At 65.2% G+C, this 13,918-nt stretch overlaps 1 protein-coding gene across 2 annotated transcripts in view; it reads right to left on the reverse strand.

The window, feature by feature from the left end:
• The window catches only part of SND1 (staphylococcal nuclease and tudor domain containing 1), a 74,044-nt gene extending 63,731 nt beyond the window's left edge, over positions 1 to 10,313 (reverse strand). The window contains exons 1-4 of one of the 2 annotated variants that reach the window (XM_071418453.1): positions 10,120 to 10,313; positions 6,301 to 6,450; positions 4,693 to 4,813; positions 820 to 898 (exon numbers count right to left, since the gene is read on the reverse strand). In XM_071418453.1, coding sequence (XP_071274554.1) covers positions 820 to 898; positions 4,693 to 4,813; positions 6,301 to 6,450; positions 10,120 to 10,194 — 425 coding nt within the window. In that variant the 5' untranslated portion in view covers positions 10,195 to 10,313. Of the gene's footprint in view, positions 1 to 819; positions 899 to 4,692; positions 5,204 to 6,300; positions 6,451 to 10,119 lie in introns of those variants that run through there. The other variant, XM_071418452.1, reaches the window with a different exon arrangement.
• Positions 10,314 to 13,918: the final 3,605 nt, after the last annotated feature.

Genomic DNA, 13,918 nt, shown 5'->3' on the forward strand with positions numbered 1-13,918 from the left:
GGCTCTGGGGTCCCTTCCCACCCGACCCATTCCAGGACTCCGTGACCCCACAAAGGAGGCTGACCCTGCCCTGGAAGTGTCCTGCACCTCTGGAATGGATCCTGTCCCCACAGCTGCAGCCCTCCCCAACGCCCCAGGATGTGAGGGAGCCCAGGAAAAGCCTCGGCTCTGCTGGCACAGGGATCACCCAGCCAGATCCAGCACCAGCCGTGTCCCAGCACCTCCTCTCCACTGGGAATGAAGGGGACTCAACCCAGGAGTGACTTTGGAGGCTCCCAGAGAGTCTCTGCTCCACAGCCCAGGTGCCTCTGCACCCCAGGAAAGGAGGCAGCCCCTGCCAGCCCCTGCCAGCCCCTGCACAGCCCCAAAGCCCAAGGGATGTGGGCACCTCGGGAGCCGAGGAGCAGGGCTTGGCCCCTGCAGCTGAGGGATCCAGGGGCTCCATGCCTGAGCACCAGCCTGGGATCGGGATCAGGATGGGGATGGGATCAGGATCAGGATCAGGATCGGGATTGGGATTGGGATCAGGATGGGATCAGGATCAGGATCCCATCAGGATTGGGATTGGGATCAGGATGGGATCAGGATCAGGATCAGGATTGGGATTGGGATCAGGATCAGGATCGAGATCAGGATCAGGATCGGGATCGGGATTGGGATCCGGATGGGATCAGGATCAGGATTGGGATCGGGATCAGTATGGGGTCAGGATGGGATTGGATCAGGATGGGATCAGGATTGGGATCAGGATTGGGATCAGGATCAGGATTGGGACTGGGATCGGGATGGGATCAGGATCAGGATGGGATCAGCACGCACTTGTTGGCTCGGATGCCCTCCCGCCGGGACGCCAGTCCTTCGGCCACCAGGGACTCAGCAATGTTCTCACCACTGGTGTCTGAGAGAGGAGAGGAGCAGAGGTGAGAGGAGACAGAGGGACACGGGAATGGGGCAGCATTCCCAGAATCCCAGGTAAGCAGTGCTGCAACAACCCCGGAGCTCCCCTGGCAACACAGCCTGGGCTCCCTGGGCTCCCTGAGCCCCTTTCCATGGGGAAATTCCTGCTGATTCCCCCCTGAGCTGCCCTGGCCCAGCCTGAGGCCGTTCCCTCTGCTCCTGTCCCTGTTCCCTGGAGCACAGCCCGACCCCCCCGGCTGTGCCCTCCTGGCAGGGACTTGTGCAGAGCCACAAGGGCCCCCTGAGCCTCCTTTGCTCCAGGCTCCAGCCCCTGCCCAGCTCCCTCAGCCCTCCTGGGGCTCCAGCCCCTTCCCAGCTCCATTCCCTGGACACTCCAGCCCCTCCAGGGCTCTCCTGGCAGGAGGGGCCCGGAGCTGCCCCCAGGATTCCGGGGGTCCCTGGGCAGGCCCAGCACGGGGCACAGTCCCTGCCCTGGGGCCGTGCCCACCCTGGGGCTGCCACAGCCCAGGGCCCATCGGCCCCCCCTGCCCCCCGGGCTCGGGCCCAGCCGCTGGCACAGCACCCCCAGGGCCCTTCCCAGCTCTGCAGCGCCCCAGGGGCTGGGGCTGACCCCAGGGCAGCACCTGGCACCCAGCCTGGCTGAGCCTCCCCCTGCTGTCCCCAGCCCATGGATCCAGCCTGTCCCCATCCCCCTGCAAGCTCCCTGCTCTCCATCCTCCCCAGGCAGGAGCTGCTGCAGGGAATCTGTCACAGCATTCCCACATTAATGGTGTTTAAACCCTGACAAACTTCATCAGGAAACATTTTCTGCCTCATTTCTCCCGCCCGCGCCGCTCCAGGCGGGGCTGGAGCAGGGATGGGGATGGCTCCAGAGAGGCCCCAACATCCCAACCCTTCCCAGGCTCACTCCCTGCCCACGGGCCCCAGGATGGCCCTGGCTGCAGGGCGGCTCAGGGGAGAGCAGAGCAGCAGCTCCCCAAACCCAAGCTCCAAATCAAACATTGGATTCCATGGTCTTGGATCTCGGGGGTCCTTCCCAGCCAAAATGTCTGTGATTCCAATCCCTCCCTCTGCAGGAGGGGATCCCCATCCCAAAGGGCCTCCCTGGCACAGTGGGAGCTCAGGAGTGCATCATGGCATGTCCTGAGTGGGAAGGGACCCCCAGGGATCACCAATCCAGAGCCAGGACGTCCCAAAATCCCACCCTGCGCAGGAGGGCGTTGTCCAAACGCTCCTGGAGCACAGAGGTAACTCTGACACCCCGGGATCTGTGGGACCTGGCAGCCCTGAGGGTCCCACTGCCCTCTGGGGCAGCCTGGGCCCCATGGGGACACGGGAGGAGCCCCCTGGGATGTGCCAGGGTGCAGCACATGGCCTGGGATGGGCTGGGGGCAGGGCTCCAAGCAGGCACTGCCCACCTGGGCACATCCAGCTGAGCCCAGGAGCCCCACGGAGGGAGCTCCAGCCTTCCAGGGGCACTGCTGGAACTCGGGGAGGAGCGGCCATGCCGGGCTCTGCAGCCCTGCACCCTCAGATCCCAGAGCCACAGGGAGCTCTGCCCACCCAGGGCTGCCTCCCTGCTCCCTCTGCAGAGCCCACTGCCCCATCCTGAGCCTGCTCCTCTGCAGAGCCCAGTGCCCCATCCTGAGCCTGCTCCTCTGCAGAGCCCAGTGCCCCATCCTGAGCCTGCTCCCTCCAGGCAGAGCCCACTGCCCCACCCAGGGCTGCCTCCCTGCTCCCTCTGCAGAGCCCAGTGCCCCATCCTGAGCCTGCTCCCTCCAGGCAGAGCCCACTGCCCCACCCAGGGCTGCCTCCCTGCTCCCTCTGCAGAGCCCACTGCCCCATCCTGAGCCTGCTCCCTGCTCCCTCTGCAGAGCCCACTGCCCCATCCAGGGCTCTCTCCCTGCTCCCTCCAGGCAGAGCTCACTGCCCCATCCTGCCAGCCTCGGGATCTGCCTGGGACCAGTGAGCCCAGCTGGATGAGCCCATCCCTGCTCCTGCTCTGGGAAAGGCTCTGAGTGCCATGGGAGTGCCTGGAAAGGCTCTGAGTGCCACAGGATTGCCAGGAAAGCTCTGAGTGCCATGGAAAGGTCCTGAGTGCTATGAGAATGCCTGGAAAGGCTCTGAGTGCCATGGAAAGGCTCTGAGTGCTACAGGGAGCCCACCTGCAGTACCCACTCCCCCTTTCCAGCCCATTCCCACATGGAAAACAGCCAAGTCCGCAGGGATGTGGGGCTGAGGGCACCCAAACCCCCAGTCCCCTCTGGGGCTCTCCAGGGACTTCCCCCAAAATCCAGCAGCCCCTTCCCAGTGCCTGGTCCTTCCCTCCTTCCCACGGGACTGCAGTGCCTGGGAGCGGTGTCCAAGCCCCAGGTATCCCACTGGTATCCCAAATACCCCACAGCAGGGCTGTCCCAGCTGCACACCGAGCTTCCCCTTGCCCCAGCAACACGGAGGCTCTGGAGGATGAGCCCAGATCTCACCCCTGGAACCCCCAGGGCATGGGAATTCTGGGCAGGGACAAAGCTGGCACCTCCAAAGGGCCACGGCTGAGGGGACACAGGGAGGGAGAGCCCCAAAACCCACCCGGAATGCTCGAGGTGAATTCCTTTTGGGATCTCAGCACAGATAGGCAAGAGATTTGTAACAACAGAAAGGATGGGGAAGGGAAAGCTGTGGGAATTCACCCAGAGCTGCTCCTTGTGTCCATGAGCTCCAGCTCAGCTGGGATCAGCACTGGGCATTTCCCCTCTCCCAAAACTGGGAATCCATGGAGAAGTGGGAATGCATCCTGCTGCTGCCACAGCATACCCCAACACCTCCACTCCCCACTGCATCCCCTAAAAGGGGGTTCCCAGCTGGATTTGTGCTTAGGGCATTCCAGGCTGAGCCCAGGAATGCTCCTGGAGCAGGGAGAGCAGGGCTGGAGCTTGGAAACCTGGGGGGCTGGACACCCCTCACTGCCCTCCCAGAGCTGGGGGCCATGGAAAATCATGGAAAAGTGATGGGAAAGCAGGCAGGCATCCTCCTGCTGATGGCACAGCCCAACACAGTCCAAACATCCCCTTGTGCTCCCCCCCAGAGCCACCTTTTCCCAGGAAAAACACCCTGGAACCACCTTTTCCCAGGTAAAACATTCAGATCCACCTTTTCCCAGGTAAAACATCCTGGAACCACTTTTCTCAGGTAAAGCACCCTGGAACCACCTTTTCCCACGTAAAACACTCAGATCCACCTTTTCCCAAGGCAACCCATCCATCCTAACCTACCCATCCTGACCCACCTTTCCCCAGGTCCCCATCCATGCTCCCCTTCCCCAGGTCCCCATCATCCTCCCCTTCCCCAGGTACCCCATCCATGCTCACCTTCCCCAGGTCCCCATCCATGCTCACTGTCCCCAGGTCCCCATCCATCCTCCCCTTCCCCAGGTACCCCATCATCCTCCCCTTCCCCAGGTCCCCATCCATGCTCACTGTCCCCAGGTCCCCATCCATCCTCCCCTTCCCCAGGTCCCCATCCATGCTCACCTTCCCCAGGTCCCCATCCATGCTCACTCTCCCCAGGTCCCCATCATGCTCCCCTTTCCCCAGGTGCCCGTCCCTGCTCACCTTTCCCCAGGTCCCCGTCCATGCTCACCTTTCCCCAGGTACCCCATCATCCTCCCATTCCCCAGGTACCCCATCCATGCTCACTGTCCCCAGGTCCCCATCCATGCTCACTCTCCCCAGGTACCCCATCATGCTCCCCGTCCCCAGGTACCCCGTCCCTGCTCACCTTTGCCCAGGTAGACCATGCCGTACTCGCGGCCCTGCGGGGTCTTGTACTCCACGGTGAAGCACACCTCCTTCCCGATCAGCTTCTTCCGCAGGAACTCGCGGGCCGGGAAGCCCCAGGGCTGCCGGGAGGGAGGCGCTGTGAGCCGGGGGGATCCCGGGCGGGGCAGAGGGAGCGGCCCCCAGTGCCCCGGGAGCCCCCTTGTCCCCCAGAACTCTGCTGAGAACCGACTCCTGGGGAGGAACACCCACAAAGGGGTCCCCAAAAAGCTCCGGGGGCAGCCCCGGCTCCCATGGAGGCCCTGAGGGCTCCCACGGAGGCTCCGGGGCGGGAAGGGAGCAGGGTTTGCAGCTCTCGCAGCCCCGCCGGGGCTTTGGGGCACGGCAGGCTCGGGAGCGCGTTCCCGTTCCCGGAGCGCGCTCCCGTTGCGCGCTCCCGCTCCGGCACCGGCGGGTGGGCGGGAGCGCGGCCGGAGGTGGGAACATGACGCGCTCATAAACAATTAGCGGGGCTGACAGGCGTCACTTTGGCAGAGAGTGACATTTAGAGGCTGTTGGGAAGACAAAACTCCCCAGGGAGAGCAATTATCTGCCAGCGCTGCTCCCGCCGCCCCCGGCCCGCGGGAGGGGGGCCGGGCCCCGCCGGCACCGGCACCGAGCGGCTGCGGGACCGCCCGGGAGCCCCTGAGCATCCTCGGGTCCCAGAACAGCCACAGCATGTGCCCCAAAACAGCCACCCCATGTGCCCCAAAACAGCCACCCCGGTGCCCCAGAACAACCACCCCATGTGCCCCAGAACAGCTATCCCATGTGCCCCAAAACAGCCATAGCATGTGCCCCAAAACAGCCACTCCCTGTGCCCCAAAACAGCCATAGCATGTGCCCCAAAACAGCCCTTCAGGTGCCCCAAACTCTCCCATTTGCCCCAAACCACCCCCCAAACCATCCCCTGTGTTGCCCCAAACTATTCCTTCAGTCCCAAACCACCCCCCATGCCCCAACACAGCCACCCCATGTGCCCCAAACCACCCCTTCACGTGTGCCAAACTCTCCCATATGCCCCAAACCATCCCTGAGTCCCAAACCACCCCATGTGCCCCAAAACGGCCAACCCACGTGTCCCAAACCATCCCTGAATCCCAAACCACCTGCCATGTGCTCCCAAACAGCCACCCTGGGTGCCCCAAACCACCCCCTCATGTGACTGAAACTCTGTCATATGCCCCAAACCACTCCTGAGTCCCAAACCACCTCCTGTGTCCCAAAATGGCCAACCCATGTGCCCCAAACCACCCCTTCATGTGTCCCAAACTCTCCCATACATCCCAAACCATTCTTCCTGCCCCAAAACAGCCACCCCGTGTGCCCCAAACCATCCCCTGAGCCCCAAAACCCCTCCATGCCCCAAAACAGCCACCCCGTGTGCCCCAAACCATCCCCCGAGTCCCAAACCACCCCTTCATGAGTCCCAAGCACCCCCCAGTGCCCCCACAACACCGTGCCAAGAGCAGAGAGGCAAGGAAGGAGAAGATCCCCCTGAGCCCCCCTGTGTGTCCCTGCCAGGCCACCCCATTCCCCTCCCTGTCCCCGTGTCCCCTGTGTCCCTCACCTCATCAGGGGTGTCCCTGCTGTCGGGCTGGCTGGCATTGGCACGCCGGGCCAGGCTCCCCGCGCGGATGTTGCTGAGGTTGATCTGACGCTCCGGGGGCGGCCCCCCACGGGGCTGGCCCCGCACGATGATGGCACAGCCCGACAGCACCTGCGGGGACAGCGGGGTCAGCGGGGGACAGCAGGGTTCAGAGGGGACAGAGGCGCTCAGCGGGGACAGCGGCACCAGTGGGGGACATGGGGGGTCAGAGGGGAGAGCGGGGAGAGTGAGGGGACAGCGGGGCTCAGAGGGGACAGCTGGGACAGCGGGCAGCCCCTGGGCACGGCAGGGGCAGCCCGGGAGCAGGGACTGCACAGAAAGGTGACACTGCACGGACACGCACAATTCCAGGGACAGAATTCCAGGGACGTGCCCTGCCCTGGCAGGGCTTGGGAACTCGGCACCACTGAGTGCCACGGGCCTGGAGAGCCAGGAGCTGCCCCAGCTGGAGATGGGACAGAATCCATGTCCTGGGCTCATCCCCAGCAGGGCAGGGGGATCCTGTGCCCCCTCAGGTGAGACCCACCTGCAGAGCTGCCCCAGCCCTGGGGACACAGCAGCAGCACCTGGAGCTGCTGCAGAGAGCCCAGAGGAGGCCCCGGAGCTGCTGCAGGGCTGGAGCCCCTCAGTTCCCAGGGATCCAGGCTGGGAGAGCTGGGGGTGCTCACCTGGAGGGGAGAAGGATCCAGGGAGAGCTCAGAGCCCCTGGCAGGGCCTGAAGGGGCTCCAGGAGAGCTGCAGAGGGACTGGGGACAAGGCCTGCAGGGACAGCACCCAGGGAATGGCTCCCAGTGCCAGAGGGCAGCCAGGGATGGGATCTTGGCAATGAGGAATTCCTGGCTGGGCTGGGATTGCCAGAGCAGCTGGGGCTGCCCCTGCATCCCTGGCAGTGCCCAGGCCAGGCTGGACACTGGGGCTGGAGCAGCCTGGGACAGTGGGAGGTGTCCCTGCCATGGCAGGGCTGGCACTGCAGGGGCTCTGGGGTCCCTCAGCACACCCAGACACGGGGTCACCTCCATGCACACAGAACACCAAGGAGAATTTGGAAAATCAGGATTTTACACGGGGTGGATGAGCCCAGCTGGGCCATGTCCCACCACAGCTCTGGCTCTGAGAGCTCCAGGCTGGGCACTGCCAGCCAATCCCCTTTGCCAGGGTTCCTCACACCCCCAGCCACATTCCCCAGGTCCTGCAGCAGGGCTGGGCTCTGGGCCAGCAGCCAGAGGGTGCTGGGATCTCCCTGTTCCCAAGGATTCCCTTGCTCCCAACAGGATCTCCCTGTCCCCTCTCCCAGCTCTCTGATCCAGACTCGGGTCAGTTCCAGTGCCTGCCCTGGCTCCCCACCGCCCAAAACCCCCACGGATGCTCGCAGGGATCCCAAACCCCTCCAGCAGTGTGCCATCACCACAGCCAGCCCAGCCCCATGCCCAGGACTCTGAGCCCCTCAGGATGAGCCCCCAGAGCCCACCCTGCAGCCCCTGCAGCCACGGCAGGCCTGGAACACTGCGGGAGTCACCAGGAGCTGCGGCCCAGCCGCACCCGGAGCGAGCCCAGCAAAGGCTCAGTGCTCTGTGCTTAAGGCTGAGAGGTTCCATGGCTGTAATTAACCTTAATCTTTAATTTATAGGGCACGGGGAGGCCAGGGGGTGCTGGAGCTGCTCTGTTCAATGCCCAGCACGAGCCCTGGATCCCGGGGTGGGGTCCTTGGCGGAGCTGCTCCGTGTCCCAGGGTCAGTGCAGTGCTCTGGGGACATTCCATCCCAGCTCCTGATCCCTGTGGCCCTGTCCCTGCCCATGGAGCGGCCACACGCCCGGGTGGCTGTCGGGATCCCCCCGCAGATGGGGAACTGCTCCAGGGATGGCAATGGGATCAGGACACTGTCCCAGCAGCCAGGTGTCATTGTCCCACCCTGCCAGCAAGAGTCACCCCACGGCACATCTGTGCCACTGAGGGCTCCATCACAGAAATTTGGGCTTAAACCAGGCTTAATCCAGCCTGGAAACAGTACAAGCACACGGGGTGCACAGACCCAGCTCATGCTGCCAAGGTGGCTCCAGAGCACCGAAATCCCACGGGCACATCCAGAATCCAGAGCTACCCCTGTGGGGCACAAAGGGTTAAAAATCCTGACAGGAGTGGAAGGAAAATTCCTGCTCCTCATCCCCATCCTGCTGCCAAACTCCTGCTCTCAAACCCCATAGCCTCACTGTGGTTCCAGCGAGCTGCACTGTGATTGCAACAGGAAGGTGCAAAAAACCCCAAAAACCTCAAAGCTGTGACGGAGCCACAGCAGAGCACGTGGCTGGCACCACAGAGAGCCAGGGACGCCCCTCTCCCGGGGGGATTTTGGGCTGGCTGGCCTGGAAGGGAGCACAGAGCCCACCCCGGGCTGCGGGGCACAGGCACAGCTGCCTCCCAGCCAGCAGAGCCCAAAATCCTGCCCAAAATCCTGCTGTGGATGGATCGGGCAGGGACAAGCAGCCAGGGGAGGGTTTCCTGAGCATCCCAAAATCTGCAGGGTGGGCAGGAGCCAGGGCAGGGTGGCAGCAGCAGATCCCCCTGTCACCAGTGACGCATGGCACAGAGTGGTGCCAGAGCAGACCTGCAGTGTCCCCAGACCCCCGGTGTCCCCAGACCCGCGGTGTCTGACCACAGACCCCCATGTATCACCCCCAGATTCAGTGTCCAGCCCCAGATCCCCGGTGCCCATCCCAAACCTCTGGGATCCATCCCTAGATCCCTGTCATGCATCCCCAGCCTTCCAGGGTCCATCTGCCGGTGTCCCCAGCCCTGTCCCCAGCCCAGCCACCGGCTCGGAGCTGCAGTGACAGCCGGGAGCGGGTCTCACTCCAGAGGCAGCAGGGGGTGAAGGGGTCAGCAGAGACCCCCGGATCCACCCGGACTCGGGCACGGCAACCTGGGGGGTTCGGGGGCACGGCGGGGAATGGGCTGGGGCGGGCCAGGACCAGGAGGGGACACGGGACGGGGACAGGGGACAGGGCCAGGAGGGGACACGGGACGGGGACACGGGACAGGACCAGGAGGGGACACGGCATGGGGAATACGGGACGGGGACACGGCGCCCGGGACTGAAGGCGACCTTCGCTCCCGCGGCCCCGCTGCCGGCACACGTGGGGCCCTGGCGCGGGGGACCGGGACCCTTCCCGGGGAGCCCGGAGCTGCCAGCGGACCCCATCCCCGCGCTGTCCCGTGGGGACCCGACCGGGGCTCGGGGATCCCGCCCCGCCCCGCCCCGGGGATGCCCCGGGAGGGGCCGCGAGCGGAGCACGTGCGGCACCCCCGGGACGGCCCCGCCGCCGGCGGCACGGCGAGGCCGCTGCTCCGCGACCCCTCGGGGCACTGGGGGCTCCGGGACCGGCAGCGGAGTGGGACCAACGGCTCCGGTCCCGGGAGCCAAAACTGTTCCTGCCCATCCCAGCAGCCGGGACGGCACCGGGAGCGCGCAGTGCCCGGTCCCGGGGCGGCGTGGGGGACCGGGCTGCAGGGGGATCCCGGGGTGCAGCAAGAGGTGCCGGGCAGCGGGCGGTAACGGATCAGCAACTGCCGCCATACGGGGCCCGGGAGCACCGGACGGGCTGCACCGGGCACGGGGAGCCGGGCACCGCGCGGGGAGCGGACAGGCTCCCGGATACCGGCAAGGGAGGCGGGCGGCGGAGCGGGACCCCGGGCCCCGGAGGAGCCTGCGGGAGATGGGGGTCCCCGGTCGGTCAGCGGCGAGGCGCGGGGTCGGTGCGGGGAGCGGCGGGCACAGCCCTTACCATCTTGACGATGCCGCGCTGGACGACGGGCGGCGGCGCGGAGCCGCCCTGGCCGGGGTTGGCCGCGGAGGCCATGGCGGGGCCGGGCGGGCGGAGAGGCCGGGTCGGGCCGGGCCGGGCACGGGCAGCGGGAGCGCGGCGGGGCCCGGGGCGAGCGCGGAAGGGACCGCGGGGCGGGGCCTGAGCCGAGGACGGGGGCGCGGCCTCCTCGCGGCTCCGCCCCCCCCGCGCGGCCGGCGGCCAACGGGCGGCCGCTCCCGCCGCGGGCGCCGCCCCGCCCCGCCGCGCCTTGGCCAATGGCGGCGCGCTGCCGGTGACGTCGCGCCCCTCGCGGCCCCGCCCCAGCCCGGCGCGCGGGAGGGGGCGGGACTTCCGGGGCGCGCGGCGCCAGGGACACGTCGGCAAAGGCCGCCCGCGCGCACACGTGGCCTCGCGCCGCGACGGGGGCGGGGCCAAGACGGGACACGCCCCTTTCCGTTACCCAAGGGCGGGGCTTGGTGGGGACACGCCTCTTTTCGTCAGTGGCGCGCGCCCAACCCCGGGACCGGGCCGAGGTGGGTCTGGGGTCCCGGGGGTCGCCGCAAGGGCGACCCCCGGGACCCCAGACCCACGTTGGGAGAGACCCCAGCCCGGTCCGGCCCCGAGGTCGGGGGGGACCCCAGACCCAGCTCGATCCCGCCCCGGGGTTGGGGGGGACACCCGCGGTCCGGACACAGCCCGGGATGTCCTCCCTCGGGGACACTGGCACTGCCCGCCCCTCCGGGGGTCCCTCCCGTCCCACCCCGATACCCCCAGCCCCGAGCGGGGGAAACCCTCCCGCCGTGTCCCGTGTCAGCGGCTGGGGTGCCCCGGACCAGCCCCCGCCTCTCGGGAGCCGCTCCCGGTGCCAATCTCGGTGCCGTTCCCGGAGCCGCTCCCGGTGTCACCTCTGCCGGCGCCGAGCGGAGCCGTGTCACTCGTGGGTGGCAGGGGACATTGGAGTGGCCACGGAGGGAATCCAGGGAACGGGAACGGAGCGGCCCCGGCGCCGCACACCGGGATGGGAGGGGGCCCCGTGTCACCTGTGGGGGCGATCGGGGCGCACCTGGGAGGATCGGAACGCACGGGGTGGGGGCGGAGAAGGGGTTGGAGCGCACCTGGGGGCGATCAGAACCTCAGAACCCACAGGAATCCGCCCCGCCGGCGTCTCCCGCTGGGCACGGCACGTTTTCCCACCGTATGATATTTTTTCCCCGTGTTCCCGATGTTTTCCCCGTGTTCCCGATGTTTTCCCATGCCTGCTCACTCCGGGGTTTGTCCCCACGCTCAGGTCCCGGTGGGTGCAGCCCCCGCCCCTTTCCCGAGGGTCCCGGCGGTCCCGCTCCCGGATTTTGCTGCGCCGGCTGTGCCAGAGCCTCCCAGTCCATGAGGAATCCTCTTCCCACCCTCTCCCTACCTACCACAACATTCCACCGCTTCTGATCTCCCTGCTCCAGCCCTTTTGATGATAATTCATTAATTTATTGGTTTTCTCCCCGTTTTTTAATACTTAGCCCCTTTTTCAGGGCAGGAAATCTCTGCCCAAAAACCTGGAAAAGCAGCTCCCTTATCCTGATCCGTGGAATTTCTAGGCCTGCCATATCACTGTCCCATCTTGCACCTGCATTCCACCAGAAATGATGGGGAGGACACCTACAAGCCTCCAAATTGCCTCTTTTTAGCCCGAATCCTGTAATAATCATCATTTTGATGGAAAAGAAAGTGAAATTGTAGGTGGGAACGTGGGGATAAACTCCATTTTCTTGGTCGGCTGAGTCATCTGGGCTTTTAACTTCCACCCGTGCTTTCTGCAGGGGAAAACAATGGGATTTTCCAGGCATCCTGGTGCTCAGTGAGGAGCAGGAGCAGGGTGACCTTCTGCAGGGAGAAAGCCCAGAATGGTGCAAAACAGCCTTGGACGTGCAGACAGGAGCAACAGAGGGAGGGAAATCAGGGAATTCTGGAATGGGTTTTGTGGGAAGGGACCCCAAAGTCCCTGCAGTGCCACCCCTGCCATGGCAGGGCCACCTCCCACTGTCCCAGGCTGCTCCAGCCCCAGTGTCCAGCCTGGCCTGGGGCACTGCCAGGGGATGGGAATGCTGAGTGGATCCCCTGGGAGCTGGACCTCATCCCTCTGCCCTCCCAGCCCTCTGGAGCTGGCTCTGAGCTGGGATGAGGAGAGGGAACACAGGAACTGGGTGTGGAGCACCAGAACGGCCAGGTCTCCTCTGGGCAGGGATGGGAATTCCCAAATCCGGTTATCCCAAATCCGGTTATCCCAAATCTGGTTATCCCAGCACCCATCCCTGGGGCAGCCCCGGGGGTGCCCTGGCACCTGGTTCCTCTGAGCCACTGGCAGGTGTTCCCTGTGGGATGGGGGCCCTGCTCCCACCAGTGCCACTCAGGGAATGCAGGCACTGAGTTCCAGACAGAACCCCAGCTATGAGCTGCGGTGCTTTGGCAGCTTTGCCTCGCTGTGGAAATCTCCTGGGATAATGGAATTGCCTGTTCTGCTCCCTCTGTGTCTGCTCCACTCCCTCTGTGTCCCTGTTCCCATTCCTGTTTCCTCCCTTGTCCCTGTTCCATTCCCTCCCTGTTCCTGTGCCACTCCATGTCCGTGTTCCATCCCCTCCATGTTCCTGTTCCACCTGCTCTGTTTCCCTGGTCCTGTGTCCCTCCATGTCCCTGTTCCGTCCCCTCTGTGTCAGTGTTCCATCCCCTCTATGTGCCTGTTCCACCTTCTCCATTTCCCTGGTCCCATGTCCCTCCACATCCCTGTTCCACCTTCTCCCTATCCCTGTTCCCATGTCCCTCCATGTCCTTGTTCCCACGTCCCTCCCTGTCCCTGTTCCCTTTTCCCTCCCTGTCCCTGTTCCCTTTTCCCTCCCTGTCCCTGTTCCCTTTTCCCTCCCTGTTCCTGTTCCCATGTCCCTCCATGTCCCTGTTCCCTTTTCCCTCCATGTCCCCGTTCCCGTGTCCCTCCCTGTCCCCGTTCCCGTGTCCCTCCCTGTCCCTGTGCCCCTGTCCCATTCCCGGGGTGGTGCTCCTGTCACTCTGGTGGAGCAGGTCCCCTCCTTCCTCCCAGCTCCTCCGCCACTGTCCCTGCAGAGTCCCTCTCGCTTGTGTCCCTCCCCAGCTCCAGACCCCAGTGCCCGGCACACCCCGATCCTGCTGCCAGCCTGGAATGGGGACAAGGATCCGCTGTCCCCGGGCGGGGAGGGCTCAGCGCCCCCTCCCTGGAGGGACACCAGAGGGTAGAGACGCTCTGGGCACGGCCGCTGGGACCAGGGACGGGGCAGAGCAGAGGGCAGCGAGCCCCGAGCCCCGAGCGGGGCAGCTCTGCCCCGAGCCACGGCCCGGCAGGCACGGGGCTCTCCCGGTCCCTCCCTCTGGAACAGCCCAGAGACACCGGGATGGGATGGGATGGGGATGGGGATGGGATGGGATGGGATGGAAACAGGGAGGAAGGTGGGGAATGGGATTGGGAGTGGAGATGGAGATGGTCTGGGAGGGGAGGAGGAGATGGGGTGGAGATAAAGGCAGAGATGAAGTAGAGATGAAAGCAGAGAGAAAAAAAAGGATACAAAGATGGAGATGGAGACAAAACACAGATGGAGATGGAGACTAAGACACGAATACGGAGGCAGAAATGAAGATGCAGATGAAAATGGAGCCTGGTATAAAGGTGGAGGTGATGGATCTGCTCAGCTGGATCCCTGTGCCCTGCAAACTCCCTGCAGGGCCGTGGGGACAGCCCTCCCTGCTGAGCCGATGCCGTGAG

Source organism: Agelaius tricolor, unplaced genomic scaffold (genome assembly GCF_023055355.1).
Source record: "Agelaius tricolor isolate 1412-34295 unplaced genomic scaffold, bAgeTri1.0.p SCAF_86, whole genome shotgun sequence".
Lineage (NCBI taxonomy): Eukaryota > Metazoa > Chordata > Aves > Passeriformes > Icteridae > Agelaius > Agelaius tricolor.